Source organism: Chelonia mydas, chromosome 8, assembly GCF_015237465.2.
Source record: "Chelonia mydas isolate rCheMyd1 chromosome 8, rCheMyd1.pri.v2, whole genome shotgun sequence".
Taxonomy (NCBI): Eukaryota; Metazoa; Chordata; order Testudines; family Cheloniidae; genus Chelonia; species Chelonia mydas.
Window position 1 is genome coordinate 36,751,439 of NC_057854.1, and position 15,165 is coordinate 36,766,603.

At 49.9% G+C, this 15,165-nt stretch overlaps 1 protein-coding gene across 1 annotated transcript; it reads left to right on the forward strand.

Moving 5' to 3' along the window:
* Positions 1-419: 419 nt before the first annotated feature.
* On the forward strand, positions 420-13,225 carry LOC102930934 (protocadherin-10). Its single transcript, XM_027822704.3, has 4 exons — positions 420-3,164; positions 6,595-6,653; positions 6,769-6,857; positions 7,367-13,225. The coding sequence occupies exons 1-4, from the start codon at positions 597-599 to the stop codon at positions 7,624-7,626; spliced, it is 2,976 nt and encodes a 991-aa protein (XP_027678505.2). The 5' UTR covers positions 420-596; the 3' UTR covers positions 7,627-13,225.
* Positions 13,226-15,165: the final 1,940 nt, after the last annotated feature.

Here is a 15,165-nt window from a genome sequence, read left to right on the forward strand (position 1 = left end):
AAAATATTACTAGCCCCATATTCATCTGCTCAGGGCTCGAGACGCTGTCGCCCAGTAACATAAACTTCCTCTCTCCGGGCCGAGAGGCGAAGGCCAGGCAATGGGTCCCCGCGGGGGTGGGCGCTAGTGGGCGGTGTGCTCAGATTTAATGGGAGTCGTGTTCTTTCCGTTCAAACAGGTTTTTTCTTTGCAATAAAGTCGCTGGGGCGGAATCCGTCTCAGTCAGGCAGTTCCGTGCCACGCTGGGAAGATACCTGACCTTTTCCTGTATGGAAATGATTGCAGTCTCCCGGGTATTAGCATGAACACATCGCGCTCTCTCCTCCCTCCCTGCCTCTCTCCCCTCGCCCTGGTCAGCAAAGGGTTAACCATTCCGGCAGTAATTACAGCTCCGGCTTTCGACTCCTCTGTCCACCAATGCGGTGCTGAAATGCGAGGCGGGTCCTCCCTCCGCTGCTCAGTCTCTGAGCCCGAAAGTAGTTGGAAGTCCAAGTGTTGGACAAACGCAAGTGGGGGAGCGGCAAAGCAGCAACGGCGGCTCTCTCAGGTCCGGGCGAGCCACCGCACCCTTCGCTTCCGACGCAGGCTCCCACTGGATGGCACGGGTGGTCTCGGGTGAGCCTTATCCCTGGAGGCGCTGCCGGAGCAGGGGCCCCGGCGCTATGGGGGCTGGAGTCTGGGGCAGCGGCTGGACTTGGAGCCGGCAGATGCTGCTGCTCCTGGTGACTTCTTGCCTGGAGCCGGCGTCCGGCCAGCTGCGCTACTCGGTCCCGGAGGAGCTGGAGCACGGCGCCTTCGTGGCTAACATCGCCGAGGACCTGGGTCTGGACGTGTCCAAGCTGTCGACGCGGCGGTTCCGCATCGTGTCCCGGGCCGGCACCAAGCAGCATCTGGAGGTGAACTTGGAGAACGGGATCCTCTTCGTCAACGAGAAGATCGACCGCGAGGAGGTGTGCGAGGCCGGCGGGGCCTGCCTGCTGCACCTGCAGCTGGTGATCGAGAGCCCGCTGGCGCTGTACCGCGTGGAGGTGGAGGTGCTGGACATCAACGACAACGCGCCCAGCTTCCCCTGGCCGGAGTACGTGCTGGAGGTGACCGAGTCGGCGCTGCCCGGCGCCCGCTTCCCGCTGGAGAGCGCGCAGGACCCGGACGTGGGCACCAACTCCCTGCGCACCTACCAGCTCAGCTCCAACGGCTTCTTCTCGCTCGAGGTGCAGACCCGCAGCGACGGCAGCAAGTTCGCCGAGCTGGTGCTGGAGCGAGCCCTGGATCGCGAGCAGCAGCGCAGCCACCGCCTGCTGCTCACCGCCCTGGACGGCGGCCTCCCGGAGAGGTCGGGCACCGCCGGAATCCTCGTCACCGTGCTGGACGCCAACGACAACGTGCCGGCCTTCGACCAGCCCTCGTACGGGGTGAGCCTGCCCGAGGACGCGCCGCCAGGCACGCTGGTCATCAAGCTCAACGCCACGGACCTGGACGAGGGCACGAACGGCGAGATCGAGTACTCCTTCAGCGGCCACGCGCCGCCCCGGGTGCGCCAGCTCTTCAGCGTGGAGCCGCGCAGCGGCCAGGTGCGCCTGGCCGGCCCGCTGGACTACGAGCGGGCGCGCCTGCACGAGCTCTACGTGCAGGCCAAGGACCGCGGCCCCTCGGCGGTGGCCGTGCACTGCCGGGTGCTGGTGCACCTGCTCGATGTCAACGACAACGCGCCGGAGGTGAGCCTCACCTCGGTTTCCACGCCGGTGCTGGAGGACGCGCCGCCGGGCACCGTGATCGCCGTGATCAGCGTGCTGGACCGGGACTCCGGGGACAACGGGCAGGTGAGCTGCGAGATCCCCCGCAACGTGCCCTTCCAGCTCCAGGCCGCCTTCCGCAACTACTACACGCTGGTCACCACCGCGGCGCTGGACCGCGAGGCCGTGCCCGAGTACAACCTCAGCATCACGGCGCGGGACATGGGCTCGCCCGCGCTGCTCACCAGGAAGACCCTGACCGTCCAGGTGTCGGACATCAATGACAACGCGCCCAGCTTCCTGCAGCCCTCCTACAGCGTCTATGTGCTGGAGAACAACGCCCCGGGCGCCTCCATCTGCTCTGTCAGCGCCGTGGACCCCGACTGCCGGCAGAACGCCTATCTGTCCTACTCCATCGTCGAGGGGCACATCCAGGGCATGCCCGTGGCCACCTACGTCTCCATCAACTCGGATAGCGGGCACATGTACGCGCTGCGCTCGCTGGACTACGAACAGATCCGCAACTTCCAGGTGCAGGTGCAGGCGCAGGACGCGGGCTTCCCCCCGCTCAGCAGCAATGTCACCGTCAACGTCTTCATCCTGGACCAGAATGACAACGCGCCGGTCATCGTCTCGCCCGTGCCCCGCAACGGCTCGCTTGCCACAGAGGTGGTGCCCCGCTCAGCCGACCCCGGCTACCTGGTGGGAAAGGTGTCGGCCGTAGACGCGGACTCTGGGCAGAATTCCAGGCTCTCCTACCAGATCCTTCAGGCCACTGACCCCAGCCTCTTCAGCCTGGCCCTGTACACGGGCGAGCTCCGCACCATCCGAGCCTTCCTGGACAAAGATGCCACCAGGCAGCGCTTGGTCATCCAGGTGCGGGACAACGGGCAGCCGCCGCTCTCCGCCTCTGTATCCCTGCTGCTGTCCGTGGTGGAGAGCATGCCCGAGACCCTGTCCGATTTCAACGAGCTCTCCCTGAACCCCGAACTCTCCTCCTCCACGCTCACCCTCTACCTCATCGTCTCACTGGGCTCCGTGTCTTTCACCTTTCTGGTGGCCATCATCATCCTCACGGCCATCAAGTGCCACAAGGACCGGCACTCCCTGCATGGCTATGGCTGCTCCCTCCCCGCCTGCTGCTGCGTGAGGGCCAGGGCCTCGGCCAAGGTCTTCAAAAATTCCAACATCAAGCCCCAGCTCTCCTCGGGCAACAAAGTGCCCACCAACTGCCTGGACGTGGCAGGCAGCGGCCCTCCAGGCTACTGCTACAAAGTCTGCCTGACCCCGGAGTCCGCCAAGAGCGACTTCATGTTTCTAAAGCCCTACAGCCCGAGTCCCCCGAGGAACAACGAGAAAGCCGCCGAGGACTTACCAGGGCCGGGCAGGAAGGCCCGAGAGGCCAATAACACCGTCAGTGCCGCCAGCCAGGTAACCCTGCGCTGCAGTGCAGGCGGTGGGGCTCAGTGAGGCGCAAGGGGAGACAGAGCCATGAGACACCCCTTCAAGAGTTAGCCCGGCTTTCCCCCTTCTTCTCTCCCTCCCCCGCCTCCTGGAAACGAATCTGAGCTGGGAGAAATCCTTTCATTCAGGCACAACTTTTTAAAGATAATTACCCGACCCTTTGATCAAGTGGCAGTGTCAGAATTAGTACCCGTCATACAGCAGGGAATTCTCCAGCACTCTCCTTACTCATTCCAGTTAATGATTTGGGGAACGTCAGGCTCATTTTAAATTAGGGGAAGTAGCAGAAAGCGCTCAGAAGCAGCAGCCCAGCTCCTATTAAGACTGAAATAGGGACCGTGCCCAGAAAGCCAAGGGCTGTCTCAGGAGATAACTGTCCCCTTTTGAGGGCTCTCGCTTAGCCTCCGATCGCGGCTGCACTGCCCCGTAGCCTTCCTTCAAGAGAGCCAGACCTTACACCGGGGCAGCAAAGCAAGCGGTGGGTTAAGCCTCTTGAAATTTCACTCTCTGTTCCGTATATCCCCTCCTCACATATTACACGCGGCACGAATTACTCAGGCGCTCGAGTGGCCCATGGGGCTTTTCAGCTCCTTTGTCTCAATAAGAAATTCAGGCAGATACACCCGGCTCAAGCAGATTCAGATGCAGTCGCTGCCCAGTGCTGCATCAGTACCCGCACCCAGTGCTTTCCTACTAGTGATGATCCTTTCCGGGTTTTATTATTATTTATAAATCGCCCTAAGTGGCTTTGTTGGAGGGCGGGGGAGGTTTCATGTGGTGATGAAAATCCTTCCCAGACTAACGAAGGGAGCGAAGGGTGTCATGCTGCAGGATTGCCTCTCCAGTCCTTACACTTGAGACCTGGTATCTTGTTTGGTTCTTTCAGGGGCATCTCCTTGCCTTTGTAACTGAGATACTTCGCCATTACCCCATTTCCTAAGGACACCACTTTTCTCCTGGCATCTCTTAGAATTAATCCTGAAATGTGAGCTGGAATGCTGAAGCGGAAGAGCACTTTGCAGAAGACAAATGCCTGACATTTCGGTGAACTGATCACTAGATGGTGCAAAAGCCCAGACTCTGCGCTCGGAGAGAAAAAACGATTTAAAGAGATTTTTATGTCAACATTCGTTAGGTATTTAAATGAATAACGTCTAATTGTTTAGATGAAATACTCTTTCAATAACGCGATTACTGGGGATGGATGGGGATGAGAAGTCTAATCCACTTACAAACATTTTACTTTAACAAAATATCCCTTTTTAAAATAAGCACAAGACATTCTGTAGACAGGTTTTCTTTTTACATTTTCCCTTGGATCATTGGACACAGTTGTCTAATATGTTAATGCGATTTTCCTCCAGTCAGTTACAAACTCCCTCTAGTGACATTCCGCACACAGCTGATTTCCACGCCTTTCCGCCTCAGGCGGGTGTAGGGAGATAGCAGACTAAGCCACCTCAATCGAAACTAACTAACTAATAATAATGAAAAATGTTTACAAATATTAAGAGAAAAAAAATCTGTAATGGAAGAATGGATCCAGATTTACAGACGGGGGTTGGGAATTAAGGTGTGAAAACTGGTATGGGGGCAAGAGGGAGAAGAAAGGAGGCGTGATCTAGTGGGGGGAGACAAGTCTGGAAGGCTTCGCTTTCGGCTCTGTCAGAGATTTCCTGTGTCTCTGTGCCTCAGTTTCCCCTCTGTAAAATGGAGATAGTATTACCTCACAGAGGTGCAGTGAGGTTTAATTCTTGGATGTCTGAGGGGCGCTTTGAGAGCTGATGGATGGCTCTGTTAAGGGGCAAAGCAAGTTGTTATCAAACCTAGGTTACCAAGTGTCAGCAGAACACTAGAGGGCTCAGTTAGGTCCGAACAGTTACTTTGGTTACTACCACGGGCTAGTTGGCTTCAGAGGCGCATTGCTTTCGGAACCGAGTAATTGGCCTGATTCTTACCTCACTCCCGCCGCCGTAACTCCACTGGCTTCTTTCTCTTGCCTGTTTTCTGGAGCGAGGGCGGGCGGAGGGCGGAAGGAGATATGTCCAGAGCTCACCCCTAATACATTTCCCACCCCTCATGCTGCCTCCCAAGGCAGGGAAACCTGGAATTTGGAGGCCCACTAATCTGCCTTTTCAGTTACTGTCACCTCTACGACATCTAAGTTTTTACCCCTATATCCTCAGAAACGGCTTCCCTGATTCGGACTCGCTTTTGAACTCACACCAGGTCAATTACCAGGATCAACTGCACCCAGTTGGCTGAGAAATCATTGACAGGACCGGAACCGCAGCCTTCCAACGTCTGACTAAATGACAGCGAGGCAGGAATATTAAATAAACCTGTGGAACAATAGTGAAATAATTGTGTTTTTTTAACGCAAGCCAAATCAGCTACAGCTTCCATTTCACAATCCAGGGAGTCTGACACTGAGATTAAAAAACCGCTCTGGCTACAGCCAAGTTGGAGTCTGACCGAGAAAACAGAATACAAATGAGCCTCTTTGAAAGCCCTGCTTGCTTCTCCATTCAGGTTTGTATCTGATGTTCCATCACCTCCTATTCTTTGAAGGAGACGGATTAGAAGAACAAGCAGATTATTTAGACCGGCAACGTATTTACAGAGAGCAACTGAAGTGGGTTAGAGTGCGGGCCAGAGAGGGTTTTCAATGGATTTCTGGAAGCAGAAGGCTTGTTGCTTCACTGGTGAAACATAAAAGATAAGACAGCTCCCTTTGTTAGTTGTTCTAAACGCAGAAATCATACAAGCAAGCAGCAGCTTTGTTCCTGCGCTTTGGCAGGGACAGTAATTAAATATTGTAATCTGAATGAGATCCGAAAGCAGATCAATAACTGGATGCGGAGTGACAGCTTTAGCTTTCAGTGGGAAAGGTAGATATTCCTCTCCCGGAACAAGGAGAATAGGGCAGCATTGCCCTGCCATTTGCCATGTGTCTCTGCCTTGCACTTTTCACTCCCCGCGTAGAGTCAGGTGTATGGGTTCTTGGAGGTGATTTTTTTTTTTATCAGAGCTGGAGATTCTGTCGAGTGATCAGTTTCACACCACCCTAGGAGATATACCTAGAAGGCATCTCATTTCTCTTGCTCTAGAGATCATTTCCCACCTCTTTCGCAGTGTAGCTAATTCATCCCCTGACCACATGGAACCTGGGCCTTCAGTGGCTTCTCAATTCGCCCGAAAAGCAGGCAGAGTTCATCTAGCTCAGACCAACACAACCTGAGCCAAAAGGATCTAACCTAATTCATTCGATTCCCTTTGCAGTGAGCATTAAGCACTCAACGCTTCTTTGGGGTGAGATGATGGGTATGGCAAATCCATGCGCCCTAAAGATGGAAATTCCATGGGTCTAATGTTGTATATTTCCTGTGTTTTACAGATCAAACAGCCCAATGTGGACTGGCTGCCTACAAAAACCCAGCGATCAGCCCTGAAAAGGTACCAGAATCCAATACTTAGAGGGCATGGGGTAAAGTGGGAGGGAGGGTTATTGCTGACCTGAATATGAGTGAAGTCTTCATGGAGTCTTTGTTGTCTTGCTGGTTCTCTTTAGTTCGCAGAGTCTGGAGGACGTAGGGGGAGTCCGCAGAGGAGTCCAGAAAGAGCACGACAGGCTGCGTACCCTAGTCACTCCAGTCTCTGGTTAGTGTTGGGTGGTGCAGAACATCACACGCCTAAAGTCTAACCCGGCAACTCCCAAAATGGCTGGGGGAACCGAACCAGGCTTCCAGCCTAAGGCCATACCTGAGCCTTTCATTCCCCACCAGCGCTGTAGGTGCTTTATCCCTCATCGGAGCCCGGGCTGCTCCAAACCCTAGCCTCACCCGAGGCCAGTGCACCGCCAGGAATGGGCGTGGGGAGCGGTGGTGGGAGCACTGGGATGTTGGAAACGCACCATGGTAGTGAGAGGAACCTTTCTATGTACCAGCCACAACAGCTGTAGGGAGCAGAACTAGGGATGTAGAGCGGTAGTCCGGCGGCACCGGCCTGCAGCCCAGCCCCTAGAACGGATTCATTTCTTCCTACCCCAGGCTTGTTAAAGGCCGATTAAGAGGCACTGGATGTGTGTGTGTGTGTGTGTATTTGGCTGACTGATCCTCTCTGGTCCCCAGAAGCTTTTCCCGGCGCTAGCTAACGTTTGCTTTCTCCAGAATTCCAGAAGGCATCCGGGGCCCCCAACAGCATTTGGACCCCCAGGTACGGCCCCCTGTACCCGCCGCACATCCCACCTCTGGATTACCAGCACAACGTTTATATACCAGGGACCCCAACCATGCTGGCAAACAAGGAGGGGCCCCACTGCCTGGATCCGGAGGACAAGAACAGCTTCTCCACTTTTGGGAAGAGGAAGAAAATGGCCACCTATTGCGACATAGGCGATAGCATGATTATCAACAATGACTTAAAATAATGGCTCCCGGAGGAGAGCGCCGGGCCAGGGCAGCTCTGTCCGTGTTCCTGGTGAAGCTGAGATGGGGACAGTTGCCTTTTCCAGACTGCAGCTTTCATAAAGTGCAAGAAGCAGTGGGTCCTTCTGTAGGAAGTGCCCTCCTTGCTAATCGGCTGAACTGTGCGATGCATTGCCTGCAGCCTAGGTACCTATTGTTGTAATTTAACCAAGTCCAGTCTCCGGCCTGCAGCTGAACAGAAAGGGAGATGGATTTGCAGCACTTGAACCGAGAGAAGGAATGAAATGGGAGATTGGACGAACGATATTAAGATTCTTCCCATGTCATTCTGCAGGGGCGGTAGCTGGTCTGTGTATTAGTGGGTACATGGCCGTTTAGTAGTGGGTGAGAGGATTACAGAAAGGATTTGCCTTGTGTTAAGCACATCCCCATGCCGATTTATTCTGGGGGCCGAAAGTCCGAGTAGCCCTCGGCCATGTCTCGCGCATTTCAAGAAGCCTTTAGCAAGCTCAATTTTGTAACTATTGTAACTTCTTTCCTCGTGCGGCTGTGTGAATGTATCAAGTACACGTGTATGTTTCTGACTGTTTAATGCACTGGAATAGCTGCAAAATGCCATGTTAAAATCAAGAGGGCTGGGAGAGCTACTCGGGTTAAAGCAAACATATATAGTACCTGCGGGAGAACTCTCTTTCCATGAATTAAGGAATTATGGAATAATAATTTATTAGACCTGGATCTCAGATCTGTCACAGGGGAGACATGAAGGCAGGGCACAGCATGCTGAAACCAGCCAATTGTTTCTGGCCTCACTGACAGTTAAAACACATAACTAAACAACTGCCAGGTGCTGTAATTTTTGATCCGCTCGTCTGAAACGCAAATCTCATCTGGTAAGGCTGGTTTTTATTATTAAAATTATAACTGAAAGTTTCCAGGATCTAAGAGTTCTTAAAGAGAGAATTTATGGGAAAGTCTCGAGTTCCCAGGCGTGGAAGGGACCCACACTTCCTCCTCTTTGTGGTCTGTGATGTGAAAGGGGGGTGGAGACTGGGCAGCCGGGGGACGCACAGAGTGGGGCTAGATCATCTTTTCTACTTAGCCTCCCTCAGGAATCTCAGGAGTTCTGAAGGCAGAGACACTGGTTATGGTACCGGGGTCTTAATGAAACCAAGTTGCCATGTAGCCGGAGACCCCGCATAGGGGTCAGACATCGTACAGGGGCTCAATCTTCTACGTGGATGGCGTTGGCCTCCTGCAAGCCCCTGGAATCCTCTACATTTAGGGGAAGGCTCTGCTGTCCTTTCCACCAATAACAGCCCCCTTGGTGATGACTGTGGGGTGGATCTCAGCGAGATTTCCTTCCCCAGAGCCCAGTCTTGTTTTTTTCCTCTATGGAAGTGTAAAAAATAAGCTCCCCCTTTTGACTAATGAGCAGTAGGCTGGGACCCTTCTTTAGATGGGGTGATGATCTCCTGCACACAAGCACATCACTGCTCTAGCTGCCCTGGCAGATCAAAGAGAAGTTTTCACTCCACCCCACGTTGCTTTTTAAGGCATTAAACACACAATCAGGCAGAATCCCAAATCAAAAAACAGGTCTGCCCACCTCCTACAAACTCCTGTGTTAGTTGTACTTATCCTAGAGTCCGAAGAGTATATTTCCTTTGAGAAACTCAACCGAAGATGATTGTCCATCACCACGGAGAAAGTCCAAGCTCGTTCAAATTTGCTACGCAGGTGGAAGTGGGGACACAGCTCAGATCCGGTGATTCTAGTTTTGGCTTGCTTGGGACTAGCCCCCAAGAGCCCAAAGGTCTCTGAATCTGAATCTTCTCTTTGTTAACAGATTTGAACTGACAGACCTATTTAAAATAACGCAGAGGAACAATTTTCCTGGAGAGCTACTCTTGGTCTGTGGGCATGGAAACCGTGTGGAGAAGTGTGCCAGAGTCACAGAAGGAAGATTGCTAGGCTTTTGAATTACAGCTAATTTCGAACAATACATGCAGTGCATGAGAAATTCCCTTTCAACAAGTAGTGTTTGTTTCACAGTGTTTGCTTTATATCAATAAAATTGTATTTTAATAGCTCAGACAGCTCCATGGCTTTTCTGATGGGCAACAAACAGCAGCCACACTGACAACGGTTTCTCTGATGGTTTTGTTTTTCACCTTTCATTGGGCAGAATGTTATCATCGCCTCTGAACAGAGACTTGGCCAAAGCTTGCTGGAGATCTTTTAAAGCTCTGTAACTTGCCGCAATTACCATATTGCGTGCTAGCAATATTAAAATGCTTAATCTTGTCTTTTCCACGGAAGAAGTTATATCCCTTGCTTTCCTTTTAAAATCTCTTCTGTGTGCACTATTGCATTCCCCACCTGTACGGCTTCCTTTCAGCGATGTCTGAAGTATCCTTGTACATACTTCGCCGGACTCTTGGCCCCTTTGAACCACTTCAGTGGTAAATTGGGGGCCCTCAAGCTTGTTTCACCAGCTCCCTGAGGATTCCGTCAGCGTTGGGGGAACAAGTAGGTGGACTAGCCATTCTCCGCGACCCCTCTTCGGGCCCTGGGGAGAAAGGAGGCGTGGCTGGAGCAGCTGCAGGTCCTGGAGATCCCCAGCTGGCAGAACAACCCCACGAGGCTGTTCTAAGTGGCACAGGTTACCAAGGTATCTCCTTGCCCCTCTCAGGGTTAGGGTGCCGCAAAGGTTGCAGAAAGTCGCATTTGCTCACCTGCCCAGGCGCCGATCCTACAATAACGGGTCTAGCCCGTTCAGCTGTGCTAGACCCGGGGATGCCAACCACTCTCAGAGGAAAGCACTTCAGTATCCTTCTGCCTGAAAGCTGCAAGCTAAATATAATGACCTATTAGTTTCCTTTGCGTTGTTTCTACTATTCAGTTAAGCTTTTCCTGAGATACTCGCCACCCACAGCTGGCATCTGGACTAGCAGGAAGACTGGCACCTGTCCCTGGATATGTGCCAAACTCAAGGACGTAGGTGTCTGGAAGCAGATGTGTCAGATTTGCTATGGAAATATCCTCCCCTCTCCAACCGCTCTTTCTTTCTTTCTTTCTTTCTTTCTTTCTTTCTTTCTTTCTTTCTTTCTTTCTTTCTTTCTTTCTTTCTTTCTTTCTTTCTACTGAAGTTCCCTGGCTAGCTGCAGAGCTTGGGCAGCGTCAGTGCAACTTTCTCAAACACAGAAGTCAGACTGGGGGGGGAGGGAAGGGGAGCGAGGGTAATCAGGTACTCTCCTCCCAAGCTCCAACCACAACCCACATTCCACCTGGTGGTGAGCCCCAAATGAGAGGACGCCCACAGTTAGACGGGGCAGAGTTTCATCACTTGATCTTCCCGCTTTCTCCCATGATTGATCAGCAATGATTTTTTAACAACGTTGACGTTAAATTGTCATAATTAGGCTTTAGCACTAACGCTTAGTGGAAATGAATTGGGTCAGTCATTGTCTTCTCTGCCGAGTCTGCCAGCTGTGGGCTAACCAGTGCCAATTCTACAGCTGGTTTTGGGGATGTAGAGGATACTTATCTGTTCGGAAATGGACGGAGATCACCAAGTCACTGATTCATAGGGGCCACTAACAGTGGCCAGGAGGTAATCTTCCAGGTGAAGCATGATCTTGCAATTAAGGAAAGCAGGCTTCGAACTCCGGAGACCTGACTTCTATCCAGATTCCAGCCACATGATCTTAGGTAAAATAATAATAAAAAATCACTCTGTGCTTCAGTGTAAAGCGAGGCTACTGATATTGCCTTATTTCATAAGGGAGCTGTGAGGTTTCAGTCACGTAACATTTATAAAGGGCTTTGAGATCTTCAGAGAGAAAGTGTTTTAGATGTTTTATTATTAATTGTTTTTGGTCACTATTAATTTTTGCCAGATTCAGAGCAGGTTCTAGAAATGAAATCTTCATATTCAAATTTTACAGTTTGGCATATAATTTTGTGGTCATAAAGGGGTGGTTTCGTGGCCTATGAAGAATGTTAAGGAAAAACAAAGAAACTCCAGGAAGAAGCTACAGTCTTACAACCTCATATGAAATTAGATGGTTTACAGAAACCTGATTGCTGCGGAAAGTAATACAATCAAGAAGCAAGAACTCCATTACATGGACTTAATTCCCTATAAGACTTAGTGGGCATGTGCCAAGTTCAGGGGTGCAATCCAAACCAATGAGGGGTTTTGTCACTGCCTGCCTTGTAATCTCGAGTGCTTCAAAATGCTCTGCTGCTGTAGTGCTCTTGACTGGATGTTTCTAGCCAGCATAAAAACATGCACTCAGTGTCTGTATATTAAGCCCTGTTTCAGTTTTCTGTTCCCTACAGCCTGCCTACAACACAGCAGCCCCAGCATGGTTACACCTGGCAAGATGACCCCAATGCATCAGAGTTCTGAATTTTCCCAAAACTGTGGTATCTGCAAAGTGGAGCCCTCTCCTGGATCATCAGAGAGATATTAAGGTTCTTTTGTTCCTTATGAAGATACAATGCCGAGCATTACCACATTAACTGGCGTTAACGTTCACTTTAAATCAAACACAGTTCTGGCTTGGTTTGATGAAAAGTAAATCAAGTTTATTAACAAAAAGAAGATAGGATTTTAAGTGAGTTCAAGTAGAAGGAGAGTTAGAACTGGTTACAAGCAAATACAAGTGAAAAGCCCTTTCTAGGAGGCTAAGGCTTAACAATACAAGCTAGAACCTTTGTTCAAGGTAGTTTCTTTACCAATCTACCTCCCAGCAAGATGGCTGACCACCCCGCACCCCCGTCAAGCTCTCCCACAAAGTCCAGAGTACTTGGTTCAATTGTCTTCTTAGGTGAAAGATCACTTGTGGTTTTCTGTCCCACCCTTTTTTTAGTCCTCTGAGACTTTGAAATGGATTCTTCTTCCCTAAAGTAAGTTCATTCAAGCCAGGAGGAAGGTGACAGAAGTTCCACGATGGTTTCTTCCCCTGCTTGTTTGTTAAAATGCAAATCAATCTGTTTCCTGCAATCTCCTTCCCCTCTTGACGTTCCTATGTAATTTACATTCCCCTTGTCTCTTAATGTACCTTGGAAATACCTTCCAAGTGGCAGAACCACATTCCTTTGTCCAGGGTGGAGTTATTCTAGCCAAAGGCATATTGATTTTGAATTGTCCCAATGCTAGGAGTTCTGCATGCTCCCCGGGGGGCAGGTCTGCCTGTTAACCCATACTTCGTCTGGCTAGAGAAATTTAAGTCCCAGTATCTCTCTTTCGCATGTATTCTTTACCATTCACCCTGGCAGGTTTAATAAATCCCATGCCCATCTCCAACAGGTCAGAGCTCACAAAATTAATCAGAGGACCTGCGGGTACCTCTTCGGATCCTGTGTTAAATACAGTTGCATTAACTTGGGCTGTACTGTATGTGGACTTAGCTTCTTTCAGTTTAGGGCAGTCCCTCAGGTGTTCAATGGACTCATGGGTGAAACACCTTCTTGAACTGTTTGCAACCGTGCCTTAGTGGGTTATAACTCAGAATGCCAAATTCAGGACAAACTGCTGAGAAACAGGGCAAACACAACCCAAAACTGGTGGTTATTCTTTTATAAGATATACGAAACCAGCCACAAAAGTAAACTCTTGTTTCAACACATAGGCTAACAAGAAAACATAAAGGGAGTTTCCTCAGGCAGTCCAGTTCTTATATCACTACCAAAACCAATGGATTCGGAGGTGAGTGGTTCATTACAACCGGTCTCATCAAATAATAGGTTCTTCTGATCGCAAAGGACCAGCCACACACCCAGGTCAATATATAACTTAGATTTTACCCAAAAATCACGCTACTGGTGCCAATCCATTAGTATCTAAAATCTAAAGGTTTATTCATAAAAAGAAAGAAAGAAAGGTGAGAGTTAAAATTGGGTAACGGAATCAATTACAGACAGTAATGGCAAGTTCTTGGTTCAGACTTGTAGCAGTGATGGAATAAACTGCTGTCTGAAGTCAAGTCTCTGGAGTACATCCACAGCTGGGATGGGTCATTCAGTCCTTTGTTCAGAGCTTCAGTTTGTAGCAAAGTTCCTCCAGAGATAAGAAGCAGGACTGAAGACAAAATGGAGAAGATGCAGCTGCCCTTTATAATCTTTTGCCATGCTGCCTGTGCTTCCTTTGTTTCAGACACAAGCTGCCCAGCACATGGCTTGGAAACGTTAGAGTTCTGCCCATGGGCATGTCTCTGCATGCCTTGCTGAGTTGTTAAGGTGTATCTGTCTTCTCTCAATGGGTCATTTGTATAGCTGATGGTCCTTAATGGGCCATCAAGCAGGCTAGGCACGGCTGATGCAAAACTGTCTGGGGGCGTCACCCACAAGCATAGCACAAGTTTGAAATGCAGACATACATATCTATAACTCATAGTGCAAAGGTGATACGGACATATAAACAAGATTATCATATCTGGCAAATTATAACATTTTTGCAGATATCTTGCATGGCATATCTGGCTGTGACTGGTGTCCCGGGGGGATAGCTATGGTCACTCAATTAGGGTGAACTGCAAAGAATGGGGCAGACAATCCCCATAAAGCTAGTGGATAGTCCAATACCTATAACTTCACATACAAAAATGATACATGCATACAGATAGTATAATCATAATCAGCAAAGCATAACCTTTTCATAGACACATCACTTGACAATCTTTGTACAATATTTGCTGAAAATATATAACAGTGGTTGCAACAATTATCTATATGGTCATATTCTAATCAGATAATGTCACAAAGGGTTCCTTGGAAATAGAAGTGAAAAGTGCCTTCTAGAGATTAAGACTTAACAAAACAAGGTACAACCTTTGTTCAAGGTAGTTTCCTTACCAAACTGCCTTTCAACAAGGCAGAAAGTGACACAATCCCTCACTGGTCAGAACTGTTCCCCAGAACATGACAGTATATTGTGAATATCTTAAGTATAGGACACTCTACCCTTCCCAATCAACTCTATCAACTCTTATTTTCAACTTCTTTCCCATAATTGTACACTGAATAATGGGAACTGTGATGATGGCAGACCAGGTGCCAGCTCACGCCAAGGTCCCCCTGTCTAAACTGAACACTGACAACTACATAGCTGGAATCAGTCTGACTCATCTCTGTGTTAGTATTGTTAAAATAGGTATTAGAATAATAAGAACGTGTTTAGACTTGATTGAATGTGTGTGAGTTGCTGCATGCATTAATCTCACTTACCACCTCTGTATCCCATATTGTAAGGTAATATTTCAGCGAGTGCATTGTGAGCCTCTGTGACTGTAAATCACCAGACAGGAAGGAGATATTAAGTAGTGTGAAGTGTTGGTCTCCAACAGAAGGTGTTATGTCCTGCCCAACAGGAAAGGTCTATCAACACCAAATGGACTATTGTGGGATAATAAAGAGGACAAAGTCATTTGTTGTCTCCCTCCCCGCAAAGATGAGTCACACAAGTGGATTCATTTAATCAGCTGAGCTTGCAGCTCAGAGCACAAGGAAGGATGGTGATAAAAAACCTCTAA